General features: G+C 38.9%; 1 protein-coding gene across 14 annotated transcripts in view; it reads left to right on the forward strand.

Moving 5' to 3' along the window:
- Nucleotides 1–17,963, forward strand: part of CFAP54 (cilia and flagella associated protein 54) — a 308,554-nt gene that overhangs the window by 264,444 nt on the left and 26,147 nt on the right. For 13 of the 14 annotated variants that reach the window (XM_070507105.1, XM_070507102.1, XM_070507106.1 and 10 more), the window contains 3 exons: nucleotides 1,011–1,117; nucleotides 3,406–3,547; nucleotides 10,540–10,614. In XM_070507105.1, coding sequence (XP_070363206.1) covers nucleotides 1,011–1,117; nucleotides 3,406–3,547; nucleotides 10,540–10,614 — 324 coding nt within the window. The remainder of the gene's footprint in view (nucleotides 1–1,010; nucleotides 1,118–3,405; nucleotides 3,548–10,539; nucleotides 10,615–17,963) is intronic. The other variant, XR_011502650.1, reaches the window with a different exon arrangement.

A 17,963-nucleotide genomic window follows, 5' to 3' on the forward strand; every position in this document is an offset into this window, starting at 1 on the left:
GGAGTCTCCTAGTTGTATGGGCTCAGAGACAGGATGGGAGGGAGGTTGTCTAAGGTCCCTGACACCTCCGTCCCTGAGTCTTTTCAGAGTTCTCAGTCATGCTTTTTGTTGGCAAATGCTCTCAGGGCAGTTAGGACAAAGCCCTTCCTCTCTGCTGAGTCAGCTACGCTCTTCCAAGTGCTTTCCGGCCCTCAAAGTGTTGCTAACATCTCTCATCTGCTTCACTCACTCTCTCATTCTTTCTATCTTTGTGGATTTACACTTAAAAAAAAATCCCTTTGCTCATATTTTAGTTTGATTTGTGAGGAAGCAGAGATAAATGCATGCACTGAATGAGTCGGTTTTGACTGGCAGCTCTGGGCGTCAGCTTTCTCCTACTTAAAATGAGGGACTTAGAGCAGATCATCTCTAAGGTTCTCTGAACCTCAAATTCTATGAGTCCATGACTGTAAGTAGGTGCTCTATCGTGTGGGACTGACTCTAAGAATTGTCAGAATTCAAACTGTAGGGAAATTACTAGAGAGTGAGTCTTTAAGGACAAGTTTCATCTTAAGAGTGGGGACTGGAAAGTTGTGTGTGGCTGGAAAAACAGGAGAGAAGAGGAAGGGACCAGCATAAGTGAATGCACAGAAGCAGGTAGGACCGCTGGTGGGAAAGCGCATACTGAGAAGTAACAAGAAACGAAGTTGGATATTTACCAGGTATCTATTTAGAACTTGTTGTAGGGGACCTTCAAAGCCTGGAATTTAAAGTTAACTGCTGTAAGAAATGTCACTCTTCAAAAAACAATATAATATTGGTACCAAATAGCGTTTCTTTTCATCTTATAACCTTTGCACAGTTCTTGTTCATATCATTTTTTTAAAGTGAATTGAAAAAACCTTGTCTTTGTTTTTCAAAGAAAAACTTTTTAAAGTTTAGTGATGATATTTTGAGAACTGATGCTGCACTTTCTGAGGCAAAGTGTAATTTTGACGTCACATTTTATATGCCTTTTAATTTTCTTCCAGGTTTTATTGCTGTATGCATATAATACAAAACCCCTGAAGATTTCAGATATTAAATATGCCCCTTACAGCAATGTATGTGTTGGTTCTGTCTGGGTTCCACTGAGCAGGCAAGTAAAGATGGATTGTTTACAACTCCCCTCTTTGCTGATATTTTCATAAGAACAGGCTGTTTCAGTAATATACACGGTAAATCAAAGGAGAACTTCTGGAAGACAGTTTTAGAAAAATCTCTCATTTACTTAGAGGAGTATGATGTTGCTGTTGTTAAGATCCTGAACGCTGAATCCAGCCTGCTTTCGTTCAAATGCCCCCCCACTGCATTCATGACCTTGAGCAACTTGAGCCTGCGTCTCCTCAAGGGCAAAATGAGAACAATAGTAATAGTACCGGGGGTTGTTGGAGGATCAGTTCCTGACACTTCATAAAGATTACAGAGAGTACAAGGATGTTATCCATTCTCTGTTTTGTCTGTAATTTTGGGCGTGTTTAAAAAAGAACCTAATGTGGCTATTGGGTTGCAAAATTAAGCGCAAACTCCACACCTCTCTTGTCACCCTTCCCTCTGTACCCCATCCTATTTTCTGTTATGCCCGAAGTCAAAAGTCAGGTTGTTTTTCTCCCTCTCCATCAAACAGGGCATATCTCTAACCTGGTTTCTCTCTTTTCCTGTTTCACTTTCCCAACTTCCTTGTTGTTGTTTTTTAAATTTATTTTTTCATTGCTTAGTTAATTTAGTTTTGATTCCATTGTTCATTACCCTTGTGACCTCAGCCTCCCTGTCCTCAGTTGTAAGATGGAAATAATACCTACTCTGCCTACCTTTCGAGTCATTGTTAGGATCAAGTCAGACAATGCATGCACATGCTTTGAAAGGCTGAAAGCGCTGGGCAGTGTCAAGTCTCATTACTCACAGGCTGCCTGTCAGTGTCAGCTCTTTGCCCTGCTCGGCACCTAGTAAGTGCTTAGTGAACAGAGAGACTGGGCGCTTCCCTGTCCTTCCCTGGAGAGGCTTCTTCATGCTGCATGATTTTCATTTTGAAGGACTCCTGGGGCTCGCCATGAAAGAGAATAAAACAAGAAATGTTTGAAGAGCTGGCACACTTCCAATTATTCAGTCAAGCTTCTTTTTCTTTCTTTCTTTCTTTTTTAAGAAAAAACGTTAGGAAATTGTGCACTTGCCTTGGACATCCAGAAACATGGAAGGATTTTTTTTTTTTTTTCAGAACCGCATGATGAAAATGATTATAATTTCTGCAAAGTAGAATGTAATCAAACTGACTGGATTGTTTTTTTAATTCCAAAACGTTCTTAATTTTGGTGGGTTCATGATCAATGGTAGGGTTACTAAAGTTAGGGACACACCCTTGTCACTGAGGCCATGACAGAGGGTGCCTGACAACCTTTCATCTGATCCATCCCTTGGTGGCACAGTGCAAATGGACTCTTTCTCTCACCCAAGGTGGTTCTTAAGAGGGTCAAGATAAAGCCAGTTCGTGGGGAATTGCTCTTGTCGATCATCCTTTAGAAGGCAAAGTAGGAGGACCCTGTGGGAAACTGGAGAATTGACATTCCTCATATGTCCCTGATGTCAGTTTGCTTTTTTGGATCATTTACTTCTTTCTCATAAAAATTTACCTCCCTCCCTGGGTGGAGACACCTGTACCCACGCACACATACATACATGCACATACGCTCTGTGCACGTATCTGGGGGCCATGAGGGTGGCCGTTTGTTTCAAGGCTTTTCCGTCTTCTGACTCCACTCACCAGTTCACCTCTGTCTTCAGAGCATCCGCCGTTCACTGGCCTGTGACTCTGGAAGCTTTCTGTCTGCAGCATAATTGCCACTGTGTCCTCTGCCCTCTTCCTTGGCTTTTGCTTTTCTCTTTCTTGATTCTTCTCCCTATCCCTACTCCCCACACAGTTCACTTCACTATTGTGGGCTCATCCACTGGGCTTTTAGAGCCACATCTAACTTGTCATAATTCTTGCCTTCAGGTCAGCCAGACAATCACAGCAGTGCATTAAGATTTACATAGGAGTAAATCTTCTGTCATTGCTTGGAGTGTCTTTGCCTATGTAGATATTTTTCTTTATTTTCATTTTAAGCAATGTTTTGGATGTATACATTTCATTCATTGTGCCTTTGCCAGTTTGCAATTGTGTATCTATCTCAGTAGATAACTAGATCAGAAACATTGTTTGGGTTAGCATTGTGTCTCTTTGCTTATTGTTTCTTGAATGAAGGAATAATTGAGTGAGTGATGCTTGGGGATGCCAGAAATCTAAGTGTTAAATAACTAAGGACTTACTTTACACATATTGTTGATTCTGAGAATAAATGAATGCCTTGCTTAACTGTTCAAGTAAAATACGTTTATATTTGTTATTTTTAGCGTTATTTCAATTCATGAGAAACTCTCTAATCTTACGCAAATCGCCGAAATATCATTGCCAACAATTCCTGATGTTACTTCAGGTGAAAATGTATCTGAAATGGAAGAAGTGGAAGAGAAATCAATTGATAAAGAAATGGAAGTAAGTTGTTAAATAAGGGAAAGTTACACTGCCATTGCAGGATGGATGTCATTATACATAATTATTGAAATTATTCTTTACTTCATCAAAGCAGAACTATGTAACTGAACTTGAACTTTGTGGTTCTTCTGCCCTCTCTTTTCTCTGCTTAGAGTACCAAATAGGACCCAACTTTTGGACACATAAATAGTGTTTTCTTCAAAACTCTTCTAAGCACACCAATTATAAGAATCCGATGGTGAATGAGAACAAAGCCAATCTAGAGAAATCGTTCAGATATAACTATGAATCCCAAGAAACTGCTGTGTAACTTTTAACATTACTTTTAATTTTTCACTCTAAGTCTGTTATTTGAACATTTTTATTACCCAAGTAATGGGTGAAGAAAAATTAGAAAATACAGATAAGCATATATCTTTCAGACTTTTTCTATGCCTATGTATTTTTCTAAGCAAGAAAGGTGGGGGCATTATTCTTATAATGTGTTATTAATCTGATCACACAATTGAGTGTTTTTGTGATGACTGATGTTTGTGTTTTGGTGGAGAGGATCATTTCCCTTCTACGCCTCCTGAGTCCTGAACCCACTGAAGGGTGGGACATAGGAGATAGACATATGGAGACCAACATATCAGCATCGTTACTGATAAAGCTGATTAGCGAGCATGGCTTTAGATCTGTGGCCAAATGAACTTATTAATATTTCACTCCTGAATTAGCTAGACTTGCCCACCTAGTCACACAGTCACGTGGCACACCTGTGTAAGCATAGGATTGCCTCATTCCCCTTCTGCGGTCGCCAGGCTTACTGCACAGAAGGGCAGAGACTAGCAGTCTTGCAGGCAGGGTACCTCCAAAAATATAAACAAAGATTTCCGGGAAGGAATATCGCCAGTCACCATGGCAGGAGGGAAGAAAGGGGGCAAATCGCATACTGGCTTTTCAAGTTTCCATCATATCACTTCCACTTAATGTCTCTTTGACCTTATAAATAAGCTTGGAAGGAGGAAAGCCAGAATGAATAGTGCTAATAGCTACAGATAATCATTCTTTTTTTCTTTATGTATGAATTTTAGATATCTATTGATTTTATTATAGTATATAAGGATTTAGCTTACTTCTCCCCAACTTCTTTCCCCTTCCCTTCTAAATATTGTTATATTAGAGAACTTAACTAAATAAGTATTCAGTGTTTACATCATGACATCCCAGTAAACAATGTTCACAGCCCAGTCAAATAGTATACTATGGTTATTTTCCTTTCTTGCATAAGGTTTGATTTTTCTTGACTTGTCTTTTTTCCTTAACTTTTTTCTGGGCATTGCATCAGATCTTTCGTGTGTTCATCCACTGATTTTTACCCAAGTGTTCATGCTTATCAAATAAAGTCTCAATTCCTTTTTTTTCTTCTTGAAAATCCCTATCCTCCTGCTGTAGTTGAGGACTGTTACCCACAATGTTGCAGCACAGCTCTAATTCTGGGCCCTCCCTTCACTGTTTTCCTGCTTGAATGACCAACCACTTGGGTGCCATCTCTGTTTTTCTTCCCTGAAAGCTTTTAGGATCTTCCCTTTATTTTTGGTCTGCTGTATCTTTTTTCTTAAATCGCTTTCTGCCAGGTTAATATTCAATTGGTTACCAATAACAAAACCTTTTTAATTCTTAAAGAATATTATTGGTATGGCTCTTTTTGTTTTCTTGTTTACCTCATCTACACACTTGTTACGTGAAAGTTTAAAAGTTGACCACTCTCCTGATTTTAAGTGTATACTTACTAACATTTTCAGTCTTAATTTACCAGTAGAGTAAGTGAATGCATTTTTCATTGTTGTAAAAGCAACAAGCGCAGCTGTAAGAGGATTCATCGGGCAAGAACGGTTAGCCTTTGCAAAATGCCGCTTTCCTGCATTTCTGTCTCCTCTGCTCTGTGCTTGGATTTATCATGGAACTGATGTCTTAGACTTTGGGTTGCACATCCTTTTCAGTGTCCTCAGACATTACAACATGAATTACCAGATGTTTAATGATGTTACTGATACACTGAGTGCTTATAATAAATCTCCCAATAGACGAGGTATCTCAAACTCATGAGATTATATACATTATTTATGTGTATATTTATATATATTGCTTTTCATAAAGTATGTGGATGCCATTTCATGTCTGTTTTCAAGAACTCAGCTCTCATGCCATTTTTGCACTTCTTTTGTAAATCACTTACAATCACAGTTTTTCAGTTGTAAACCAAACTTATCAGATGGCTGTCTTTGAGCCATAGTCTAGAATATTCTTTGCTGAAATAGTCCCTTAGTCCTCTTCTATATAGTTCATATATGGAAAATGATTATTTTCTCCTGAGCCCATTTGTCTTTTCAGCTTAGGTTGTCTGAGGCAGGAGAATGAGCATCCGTAAGAGTAAGGGTTCTATCAGCTTTACTAACTAGGGTCAGTCACTTATTCTTTCCTGGGACTAATTTTTCTCTCATCTCTAAAAATGACCCTGTCACTGAAATACTGCTCTGAGATGGAGAGATGGCGCCCTTCGTTGGAATTCGAGTCATCAGAATTTCCCTGGAGGTGGGATGGAGATATGAAATTCTTCACAATGAGCCCAGCATCTGAGCCAAGAGGTTGACTATGAATATAAACAAATCAGGAATAAATGGGGGCGGAGGAGGGGGCATTTGAGTGTAAGCAGAGGGAGGAATGCAGAGCACCCTCCTTGCCTTAACCCAGGTTTGTGTCTTGCTTTCATGTCCTGACTAGAATGGTCTATGTGAGTGGGTCAGTCCTTGAGTAGAACCAACTCCTTTCAATTCTGACATTCTCCTCTGTGTTTTTGAATTTGTTTTATTCTCCAACTTAGAAAGTGTTTCTTTAGCTTTAGGTAGGGCATTTTTAGATATTTTCCAGTTCTGTTAGTTCTACATATGAGACACTGTCGCAAAATGGGAGGACAACTAATGTTTGTTTAAGTGAATTGGCAAACAAATTAAATCAGTTCACAACATTTGAAAGTTGAGAAATGGAAGGAACATACAAAGTTTTCTTTTTCTCCAGTATACTAACCAGGACTTAAGAAAAAAAAAGCAACTAGGTTCTGAGTTATATCAAATAAATTCCATTGACTAAATCTGCCAGTCTGTTGTCATGACAACCTTCACTTGGAGCTAATTAGAAGTTAACTAGGACACTTAAAGAGATTGATTCTCCTGGGGAATTGGACAGGATTTCATAACCTCTATAATCTAATTTATTTATTTCTATCACAGTATGGATTTTTGGTGAGTTATTAAATATAAGAGTCCAGAAAATGTGCTTTTGGTTGATATGGGAGGTAGTGAATCTTGTTCTTTTTCTCATTCCTTTCCTTCTTTTTCTCTTTACCCCCTGAATCCCTACGGTCTGGAATTAGCCAAGAACTTCAGAACACAGATATTAATTTAAGCTGTATTGGGAGGGCTAAAGAACAGGTGTTCTAATCACTTCTGGCTTGAAAACCTTGTATGTCCTTCTTCTAAATTGGACAACACTGGCTCAAACTGACTGAGTTATTTGAACTTGTCATTCATGGCTTTAGGGGGATCTTCAGAGTGTATCAGGTGCTTTAAATCATATGAAAGATGCAAACCATCCTGATTTTAAGACACAAACACCTTTTTGGAATGACAGCATACAGATATGAAAAGCTTAAAATGTGTTTACCAAGTCACCTAAGGTTAGTTCAGCAAACGTGTGTAGAATGCCTGGATTGTAAAAGGCAATTAAAACTAGTATATAGTCAACCTATTCCAAATATCAAAGAACTATGAAAATATAGAACAAAATACAGTTAGACATTAGCATCAATTAGCAAATTCTTTTTAATAAACTATTATGTGCAAAATTGTCCTAGGCTTCAAGAGGTGACATACAGAAATCAGTACAATTGGGTCCCTGGCATGGAAGAGCTTAATCATTGTATGAGTATGGCTATAGGTACCCAGATGCCATTCATAATGAGCCCAGCCACCTGGTGGCCCTCTCTTAGCAAAATGTGTCATTCAAAGAAACATCAATCTGATGTTCAAAACCATTGAAAGTAATCTAAATCTTTACAGAGTCTCTCATAAGAACATCTGAGAGGGAATCTTTTCATAATACACAGGAAAACTTCTTTTAAATCTTCTTTTCCCCAACTGTCTTGCTCTTAATATTTCTCTGACATCCACAGCAGCTCTCCAACATCTGTCTCATTTGGCTCAAACTCTTTAAACTTTCCCTCCAACTCAGTCTGCGTGGAGTGTTTTGTTTCCTCTCCCCTTCCTGCTCTGGCTCAGCTTTTTATCATGTACTTCAACTTAGTCTCTCTGATTTCTTCCAGTTTTCCTATTTCCCCCATTATCTGGATTCTACACTATGCAAAAGGGTAAGACTGCTGGATCCTTCCTTCTGTTGATGCAAACTGGTCTATTATTTTTGATATCTCATTCACACGGGTGTGTGAGTGTAGGTGTGTTGAGAGAGAGAGAAATTGAGCTAGACTTTGTAGTTGCTTAAATAGCTCAGACAGCATTGTATAGCCTCTATAGACTAAAATAAAGGCCATTTTCCCTTGCACCTCAAACTATCCTGTGCCCTTACTGTATTGTGTTGACAATACTGTACTGTTTATGTGTCTCTTTCTCTCTCTCACTGTGAATTCCTTTGCCCAGGGGTCCTATTCATCATTTTAGCTCCAATATCTAGCCCAGTAACTGAAGCATGGTGCTCCTTCAATAGTGCTTATGAAACTTTTAGTTGGAGACATGTGGAGAGCACTCATTCCTGACTGAGGATACAGCAAGAGATGAGATTTGAAGTTGTGGAATGAATGTTATATTCAGGGGACAGTGAGACATCTGTTGTGGCAGGAGTACAGGGTGAATGTAGTGGGAAACGAGGCTGAAGAGGTGGGTAGAATTGAGTGCTTCCTCCTCTCCGATCTCATCACATTGTGCTGTAAGAGTGTCTCTCCTATTTCTCCCACTAGTCTGTGAGCTCCTTAAGGACTCTCTTTCTTTCTTGTTCATTACACTCCATGGCACTCAGGATGCATTCAATAGATGTTGAAAAAATAAATGGTAAACGAACATTGTTCTGCAGGAAAGGGCTGTGGGAAAGCAGGTGCAGGGGTAGGAGGAGGTGGGGGCAACACGTGGAAGGGCATCTCAGAATCCCCCCTACAATTCACTAAGATAACCCTGGTGGCATGTGAAGGAGGGACGAGGGAAGCAAGAGTTAAGAGGATGGAAAACAATTTTGCAACTTCCTTCACTATTATAGGTGAAAGATGATGAGGATTTTAACTAGGTCAAAGAGTTGGCTTTGTTGTTTTTAAAGTAATTCAGAAGGCCATCTCTCATAAAATCAACAGATGCTCCTTTTTAAGGGAGAAATGACAAAGATTGAGCAAAGGTCATTCTGTGTCCTCCCAGATCCCTTCCAACTGCAGCTCACCTCCAGCAGCTTCCTGGTGGGGCTGAGGAGCTCGATCCCTTCCTTGCCCTCATGTCTGTGGTAACAAGGTCCTGTGAGTTCCCTCACGGCCCAACATCAAATCAGCTGGTTTCCGATGTGTGTATGTGGTTTACCTCAAACAATGCCAAAGAAATAGAATGTTGTTGAGGCGAAATTGCTGTTTGATAAATGTTGAGACAGGCAGTGGGAGGCATTTATCAGGTAACATTGCTGTCTTCATCTGTTATGTGAAATGATTAATGATATAGATAGTGTCATTTTGCTTGATAGCTCTTGATGAAATCATGACAGTAACCCATCGTGGCTGTTATTGAAACCTTTTATGTAGGAAAAAGACATACGTTAACCAGTTAGAAGTTTAGAAATATAGATAAATAAGAGGAATATAGGAGTGGATGTGTGTTCCTCCCTGTCTAGTAAAGTGGACCAAGAGCCTGGAAAATCCATCACAGGTAAACGGTCTACCCTAATCAGTGCTGGATAAATGCCTGCCCTCCATCCTTTTTGGTCCCTTGGAAGCTGGCCTACTTCTAGCCATGATCACTTCCTGCCGAAACGGTTTGAGCAGTCTCCTGGCTGATTTCTCTTTTTCTTGTCTCTTCCCAGTCCAGTTTGCCTTTTTCTTTTGGTGAAAACATTTAAGTTCACATTTAAGTCTCACCTTTTTGTGAAAACAGTCCAGTTCATAAACCATGGCCAGAATTATCTTTTTAAAACAATTAGATATTATTTCCTCAGTCCAGTGCCTCTCAATTTCCCACAAAACAAAATCCAAATTCCTTACTGCCACATGTCCTGTTATGAGTTTACCTCTCCAGCCTTCTTTCTCACTACTGTTACCTCCTGCTTTCTCTGTATGCCTGCAGTAAATACCATATCAGATCCGTTATGTTCCTTAAATGCCCGGTGTTTCATTGCTTACATGGCTCCCTCCACCCGAAATGTCCTTGTCCCCATTCTCTGCTAGTTGAAATCCTACTGCTGTTTCAGGGCTCAGTTCATATGACCCTTTCTCCAGGATTCTTCTCCGTTCATCATTGTACTTATAATTACTCTCTCCCGCCTCTAGGCTCCTATAGCATGTCGTAAATACCCATGTTCTGATCACATTTTACCTGGTGTTTTGTTTAGTTGTGTACAAATCTATTTTTCTCAGAAGAAAAGTAATTTTCCAAAAATCTTATTTTGGTATGAATTACTTTACTTGTTATTCTTCTGTAACATATGATTTTTAACAATGAATGTGCAGGGAAACAGTCCTAAAATAATGTTTTATTTGTAATCAGATCTTCTCTTTGGTGGCCATTCTGTATCTTTTCAAATATCCCTAATTACTTAGAGGATTGTAACCTCTGAGTCCCTCTGAGTTTCATCCTGACAATTACAGTTAGTTGAAGATGCAAGAAAAGATGAATCAAATAAATAATTATAATTAAAATATCTAATATTTTATCAATAAGATCAACCTCACTATACAATCTTCTTATTTCTAGAACATGATTATTGAATGTTGCTCTGAAATAATGACTCTGTTTGTGACCGATAGAGAGGTGACATCACTATCTGAGGTATGTATCTCTTTTAAAACAGTATCTGATTCTCTCACAAGCATTATTGTTGCTATGGAAATGGAAATGAAGAAAACATCTATTATGAAAGTATCAAGGGCCTAACCCTCCTTAATTAAAGTAAAAAAGTGGTAAACATGAGTTTATAATAGCATGTTATTTTGGTTAAAATATTCTTTGTTAAAAAATCAACCAGTGCAGAAAATTCTGAAGAGGATAATTTTTAAATTATCTCAAATCTACCATTCAAAGAATAACCACTACTAATCTTTTGGAGACTATCTCAAATATTTTTCATGTGTGGATAAACTTTATAATTTTTACATCAATGGGATCATGCTATACATGCATTCTCTAACTTGCTTTTTTTCACTCAACAGTAATATTATGGAAATATTTTTATGTGAAAAATCTACCTTGTATTTAATGCCTGTGTGATATTCTCTTTTCTGTATTTGTTGTGTCAGTGTCTGTTTACATAACCATGTCTTTATTCATGGGTCTCGAGGTTGGCGGATTCTGGTACATACATATTTCATCCTTACATATTATCTCCTCAGAGTTATTTCTTAGGAATAGGATTTTGGAGTAAAAAAGAATATATACTTTTTTATCTGACAAAGAGTTAATCTCCATAATATATAAAGAAGTCACACAGCTCAACAACAAAAAATCAAACAACCCAATCAAAAAATGGGCAGGGGACATGAACAGACATTTCTCCAAAGAAGATATACAGATGGCCAATAGACACATGAAAAGATGTTCATCATCACTAATCATCAGGGAAGTGCAAATCAAAACTACCCTAAGATATCACCTTACACCTGTTAGATTGGCAAAAATATCCAAAACAAAAAGTGACAACTGTTGGAGAGGTTGTGGAGAAAAAGGAACCCTCATACACGGTGGGAAGGCAAACTGGTGCAGCCACTATGGAAAACAGTATGGAGATTTCTCAAAAAATTAAAACTAGAAATGCCTTATGACCCAGCCATCCCACTAGTGCGTATCTATCCAAAGAACTTGAAATCAGCAATTCCAAAAGTCCCATGCACCCCTATGTTCATCGCTGCATTATTTACAATAGCCAAGACAGGGAAGCAACCTAAGTGCCCATCAACTGATGATTGAATAAAGAAGATATGATATATATATATACAATGGAATACTACTCAGCCATAACAAAGGATAAAATCATCCCATTCACAACAACATGGATGGACCCTGAGGGTATTATGTTAAGTGAGATAAGCCAGATAGAGAAAGATGAACTCTATATGACTCCACTCATAGGTGGAAGTTAACGTATAGACAAAGAGAACTGATTGGTGGTTACCAGGGGAAAGGGGGGTGGGGGGAGGGCACAAAGGGTGAAGTGGTGTACCTACAACATGACTAACAATAATGTACACCTGAAATTTCACAAGGTTGTAAACTATCATAATCTTAATAAAAAGAAAAAATATATATACTTTTTAAATTGTAGTAAAATATAAATAATATAAAATTTACATTAACCATTTTTTAAGTGTTTACTGCACTGTCATTAAGTAATTCACAACGTTATGCAAGCACTCCACACAGCTAGGGGTGGAATTGATAGATCATATGGTAATTCCATGTTTAACTTTTTGAGGAACCCCCCAAACCGTTTTCCTCAGAAGCTGCACCATTTTGCATTCCCGCTAGCAATGCACAAGAGTTCCAGTTTCTCCACAGCCTCACCAACACTTGTTATTTTCTGCTTTTTTTGTGATAATAGCCATCTTAATGGGTGTAAAGTGGTATCTCCTTCTGATTTGCATTTCCCTAATGACTAGTTTAGTTGAGCATCTTTTCACCTGCTTAGTTGCCATTTGTGTATCTTTTTTGGAGAACTGTCTATTCAATCCTTTGCCCATTTTTCAATTAGCGTATACATTTTGGTGTATATTTGCAAATGGCTCTCCAGAAACGTTGCACCAATTTTCTCTCCCACCAGCAGTAGATGAGAGGGCCAATTTACCCGTATATTCATCTACCTAGCTCTTCTCCTCCTTCTCCTCCTCCTTCCTTCTCACCTCCTTCTTCTCCTCTCCCTCTTTCACTTCTTCCATCTCTTTTTCTAACCATTATAAGTCTGACAAATGAAAAATGACACTTTCACTTATTTTATGTTTATTATTAATAAGGCCAAATATAGTTCATATGTTTGTTGGCAGTCTGTGTTTCTCCTCTTGAGAAATGGTATTAATTCATTTAATCAATCAACAAATATTTAGACTGAACTGTCTATGTGTCAGAAATTCCTTTCCAGGCCCTGGAAAGCAAGCTGTGAACAAGCAACGAGGACTCCACTCTCTTGGAGCCAACATTTTTGTGGTGTGAATTAATGAATAAATTAATAAGCAAGATAATTTAAGATTTTGTTAAGTGCTATGAAGGAAAAAACAGAGTGATATGTTCAAGTGGGGGTCAGCAAACTACAGCCTATGAACTACATCTCGCCCACTTCCTGTTTTATAAATAAAGTTTTATTAGAGCACAGCCATGCTCATTCGTTTGCTTATGGTCTATAGCTGCTTTTAAGTGACAATAGCAGAGCTGGGTAGTTTTGACAGAGACCATATTGCTCACAAAGCCTAAATTATTTCGTATTGGCCCTTTACAGAAAAAGTTTGCTGACCCTTGTGATAGAAAGTAACAGGGAATGGGGTGACATCTTACATAAGGCAGTCAGGGAAGACCTCTCTCAAGAGATGACATTTGAAGTAAGACCTGAAATATCACTCTGTGATCCTCCAACTAGACTATTAGCTTCTCAGGGGGCAGGAGTGATGCTGTCTTAATCTCTGAATTCTTACAGTGCCTTGTACATTCTATCACTTGGTTATTATTTCTTGAACTAAATTGAACTCCCTTTAGTTTTAAATACCTGAAATTTAATATTTGCTTTTTAAAAAATTCATTTGGCCATCCTGTCCTTTTCCCATTTTTTTAAATGGAGAACTTAATTTTTCTATTATGGAAATACGTATATTTACTGTGGCAGACCATTGATAATAAAATCAAGGTTAAATCTAGTTTTGTACAAACTTTAGTTAAAAATAGGTCACAGAAAAAGAATTTGTTATTATAAGACACATGATTTATAGTATTAGTGGGCTTTGGCTGCTGACAGACCTGGCCTGGAGTCTCAGCCTTGAATCTTGTTGGTTATGTGACTTTAGGTAAGTTATTCAGCTTCCTCAGTTTTCTCAAGTGTAAAAATGGGGTGATGATGTTAACCTCTCACAATTGTGAGGACAAAAGCAAATAATATGTGTTAAGTATTTGGCATAGGTCCTAGTGCAAATAAGTGCTTAGTAAATATTAGCTATTTAATCGTCATTATCATCCCTACCACGGTCCTGCCTTCCAAGTGTAAATTCTTCATCTCCTAGTTAACTAATTTCAAACAGACTTGTAGGATCCAAATTTGTTTTGAAATATTGATAAAAAAAGAAGAGGAAAGGTGTCAAAGGTCGAGAGAGAACTAGGGATGATTTTCTTTGCCTGTAATGTAAATCATTGTTGAATTCTAGAGGAATTAGGTCAGTGTGCAGGATCCCAACCTGAGATGCCAGTGGGGAAAGAGCCACCAGTCCAAAAGAAGGTGCCTCGCAGTTGAACCCCACGCCAATACTTCCAATGACAGCAAGCCTTACCTAATAGTGCTGTGGGGGATGTGGGCCTTTACGAGCTTGTTCACAGGAGTAAGTTGTTAGACAAACAAAATTACATGCCTTAGCGATGCTGTTTTTGTCACCGGGATGAGATCTTGCTTTGCCAGGTGTTCCCTGCCGAATGTACCTATTACAATCGCCTTTGCTTGTTATTGCCTGCTCCTAATTAAAATAAATATTGCCACACACAGCTTGTGACAAAAAGAAACTGAGAATAGCAAGGAGATGAAGGAAGGGAAGGAGTGCTCTGTGCTAACCTTCTTAGTGATCAATCACAGAATAGAAATGACCAGTAGGTATGATTTCTGGGAACCGACAATAAAGCATCCCTTTCATTGCCTGCATAGCTTCAAATTATTGCAGTTTCCAAGTTGTCAGGTAGGATTCAAACGTGATGCTAAAAATATCCTTTCTGTTCTTGCTGCTGAAGATGGGAAGGACTAGGTTGTTTTAGACAACTATCTGTCCCTCAGTAATTACTGACTGCCAGCTGCATGTAGAACATTGGTGCAGATCCTTTTGTTGCTGCAAAGGCAAAGGCAACATAGGTTAAAGTTCTTGTACTCAGCTAATTAAATATTTTCCTATTGGTTCACATGACACAAATAAATTTACCTAATCAGTGTGTGTGTGTATGAACTGAACCAACTAGAGTCATACAGAATCAGTAGGAAGAGGAGATTCCTAGGAGCACATCCTGGTTTGAAGGTAGAAAAGGTTATCCTAGGCCAAGAGATAAGACACATTGTATAAGGGGGTTGCAAAGTGGTTTTTCTTGGCTGCATGAGTTTAGTTGGATTTTTCTTAGTTCAGGATTCTTAGCTTGATCTAGCATAACATTGACAACTGACAGTATGGACAAACAATAATGGTAGTAATCATTAAAATGCAAATATAGCTCCTAGTGGCAATAATATTAATAGTTAATATTTATTGAGCACATGGCATGTGCAGACACTGTTCAGTGTTTTAAATATGTTATCTCCTTTAATTTTATAAGAACCCTGTGATGTTGGTTACTATTATTATCCCCATTTTAGCAGTGAGGAAACTGATGCACAGGGAAATTAAGCAGCAAGGTCTCCCAGCATATAAGTGGAGGAGGCAGGAGTCAAATACCGTTCTGCTTATATCCAGGATCTGCATCTTTAACTAAATGATAGCCAGTGAATGTTTTATTAGACTAGTGGGAGCAGCTGCTACAGGGAGCTGAGGAGTGAGAGGTGAGAAAGTGGCAGTTGCAAGTGTTGGTGAATCTTTAGGGAGGTTTGGGTAAGAACTCTGGAGAGGGTAGAGGAGAAGCTGGAGGAGACACATTGTAAGGGAGGGTGTTAGGTCAGGAGTGATGGCGAGGGAAAGAGCTAGCAGTGGTGGAGGTTGCCTGTCTAGAAGAGAGAAGGCCAAATGATGGAGCAAGGCCTTAAAGGAGATTTTGGGAATCAAAAGACACGAACTGTACAAGTGAGCTGGTTGACTGGAAGAAGAGGAAAGACGTCTCTTCCTCTAGGTCTTGGGGTAGCAGATTAAGGTGGGAAGGGGTGTGAGTAAGCTTGTAAGAAAAGGGTGGGAGAAACTGGGGCCATTCACACCCAGTGGTATTCACTTTCTCAATGAAGTGGAGGTAAGTTTCTCTACAGCAGTCATGTGTCAGCTTAATGACAGTAAGACGTTCTGAGAAATTCATCATTAGGCAATCTTGTCGTTGTGCGAACATCCTAGAGTGTACATACACAGACCTAGATAGTATAGCCTACTAAAAATCTACGCTACATGGTACTAATCTTATGGGACCACCGGCGTATATTCAGTCCGTCATTGCCTGAAGCATCATTATGTGGCGCATGACTGTATTGGGGTGAGGTTGACACGTAGTCTTCTAAGAGAAAGATAAAGGTCTTGAATATTCACAGTCTTTGAGTGTGATGGACAAGGAAGCTGACAAAGGCCAAAGGAAGGGATTGAGGCCACATGGAGATTTAAAAGTCATAAATTTGTTGGGGCGCTAGGCTGCTTGGCCTGTGATTTTTCTCCAGCAGCTCTTGGCTTTCTGGATATAGGAGTGGAAAATGTCAATAGAGGCAGTACAGGAGCAGAACAGAGGCACATGCAAGGTGAGAGTACTGATGAGACAGCTGACAGCCTGCAAGAGGCTCAGGTGGATTGGAGCCGCTGTGAATTTCTCACAATAAATCCAAAAACTCCTCTTATTTACTCTGAGAAAGCACCAGTATAGCCTGACGTCTGCCATTATTTCTCAAGCTCCGTTTGAACATAAAATAGTCTAATTATGCAATATGTTTTCTTAAAAATATTTTGAATTGAACTCAAAAATCTCCTTAATGGTAGTTAAATTCTAAGGACTTAACGCTGCGTTATGCACACTGTCAGTGTGTGTTCCTTTCCACATGGCTGAGTTTAATGGACCCGTGTTTTCTTACTTCTGATTCTTAACCTCATCATTTTTTGATGAGTTTATGATCAGATATCGACATCAACCACATGCTGATCACTAAAGTGATTATTATCTTTAAGAAGGTTTGGGTAAGATGTATGCAGAGGGAAGAAAAACAGCTTGAGGGAGACACAGAGTCACAGATATGTTAACATATCTTAGTTTACTTAGTCTTTTGCATCTTTAATTTTGTGTCAAATGTACTGATTCTGTCATGTGGCTACCTATACCTTATGGCTCCTATGACCTTATGACCCTTGCCTGTCAGCTGAAATAATTGCTTCACAATGCTAGCGTCTTATCCTTTGCTGGGTTATTGTGTAAAACGGGTAATAACACATCTAACCCACGTTAACCTAACTCAGACTGCCTTCTTTTCATCAGTCTCTCTCAAGCCCATGGTTTATATCTCTGTACTTAATAGTTTTTATCAAAATGCGTTATAATGATGTGCTTCCACGTTTGTCTCCTCTGCTAGAGCAGATTGGGTCTTATATAATAAAATTGGATCTAACTACATCTTTATTCTTAGTCCAATGTTGGCCCCCTGAAGGTGTTGAATAAATGTTTGTTAAATGAATGAATTCTTGTGATACATCTTCCAAGATCCCCTTGGGTTGCAGTTCTAGCTTTGCCATTAACAGTGACTTTGGCCCTGTCAATTTCATGCATTTGTATAGTAAACATTTGTCCAGTGCCTCCTCTGGGCCAGCCCTTGCACTAGGCACTGGGTTACAGTAAAAGCCAGAGTCCCTGCCTTCAAGGGGACATGCAGATTAGCGGGGGAGTCAGACAAATACAGAAGCAATTATAGCACAGGGGGTAATAGAGGCCTGGGGGCCAACCATCACTCCTCAGTAATAATATCAGATGATACTCTGGTATTATCTCAGCATAGCTCTGAAGGTGAGAAATTCCCTTTGGTATCTTTCAAGAAGGGCTCACTAGTTCCCTATAAGAAATTGAGTTAGTAGAAGCTCTTATGGCCCATGGTTAAAAGTTTTAATTGCTCTGGAGATGATTGGAAGGCAGTAGAGTATCCTTAGGAAGACATAAACACGATGAAGGGCACTCATGAAAGCATTTCCTCTGATTCGGAAGGCCTTTGGAAAATGAGGCAAAAAATAGAGGTCGTAAATGAAGAGAGAAGTAAAAAAAAAAAGTCAGCTCCGTTTACAAGCTGTGGCTGA

Source organism: Equus asinus, chromosome 4 (assembly GCF_041296235.1).
Source record: "Equus asinus isolate D_3611 breed Donkey chromosome 4, EquAss-T2T_v2, whole genome shotgun sequence".
In the NCBI taxonomy this organism is placed as follows: Eukaryota; Metazoa; Chordata; class Mammalia; order Perissodactyla; family Equidae; genus Equus; species Equus asinus.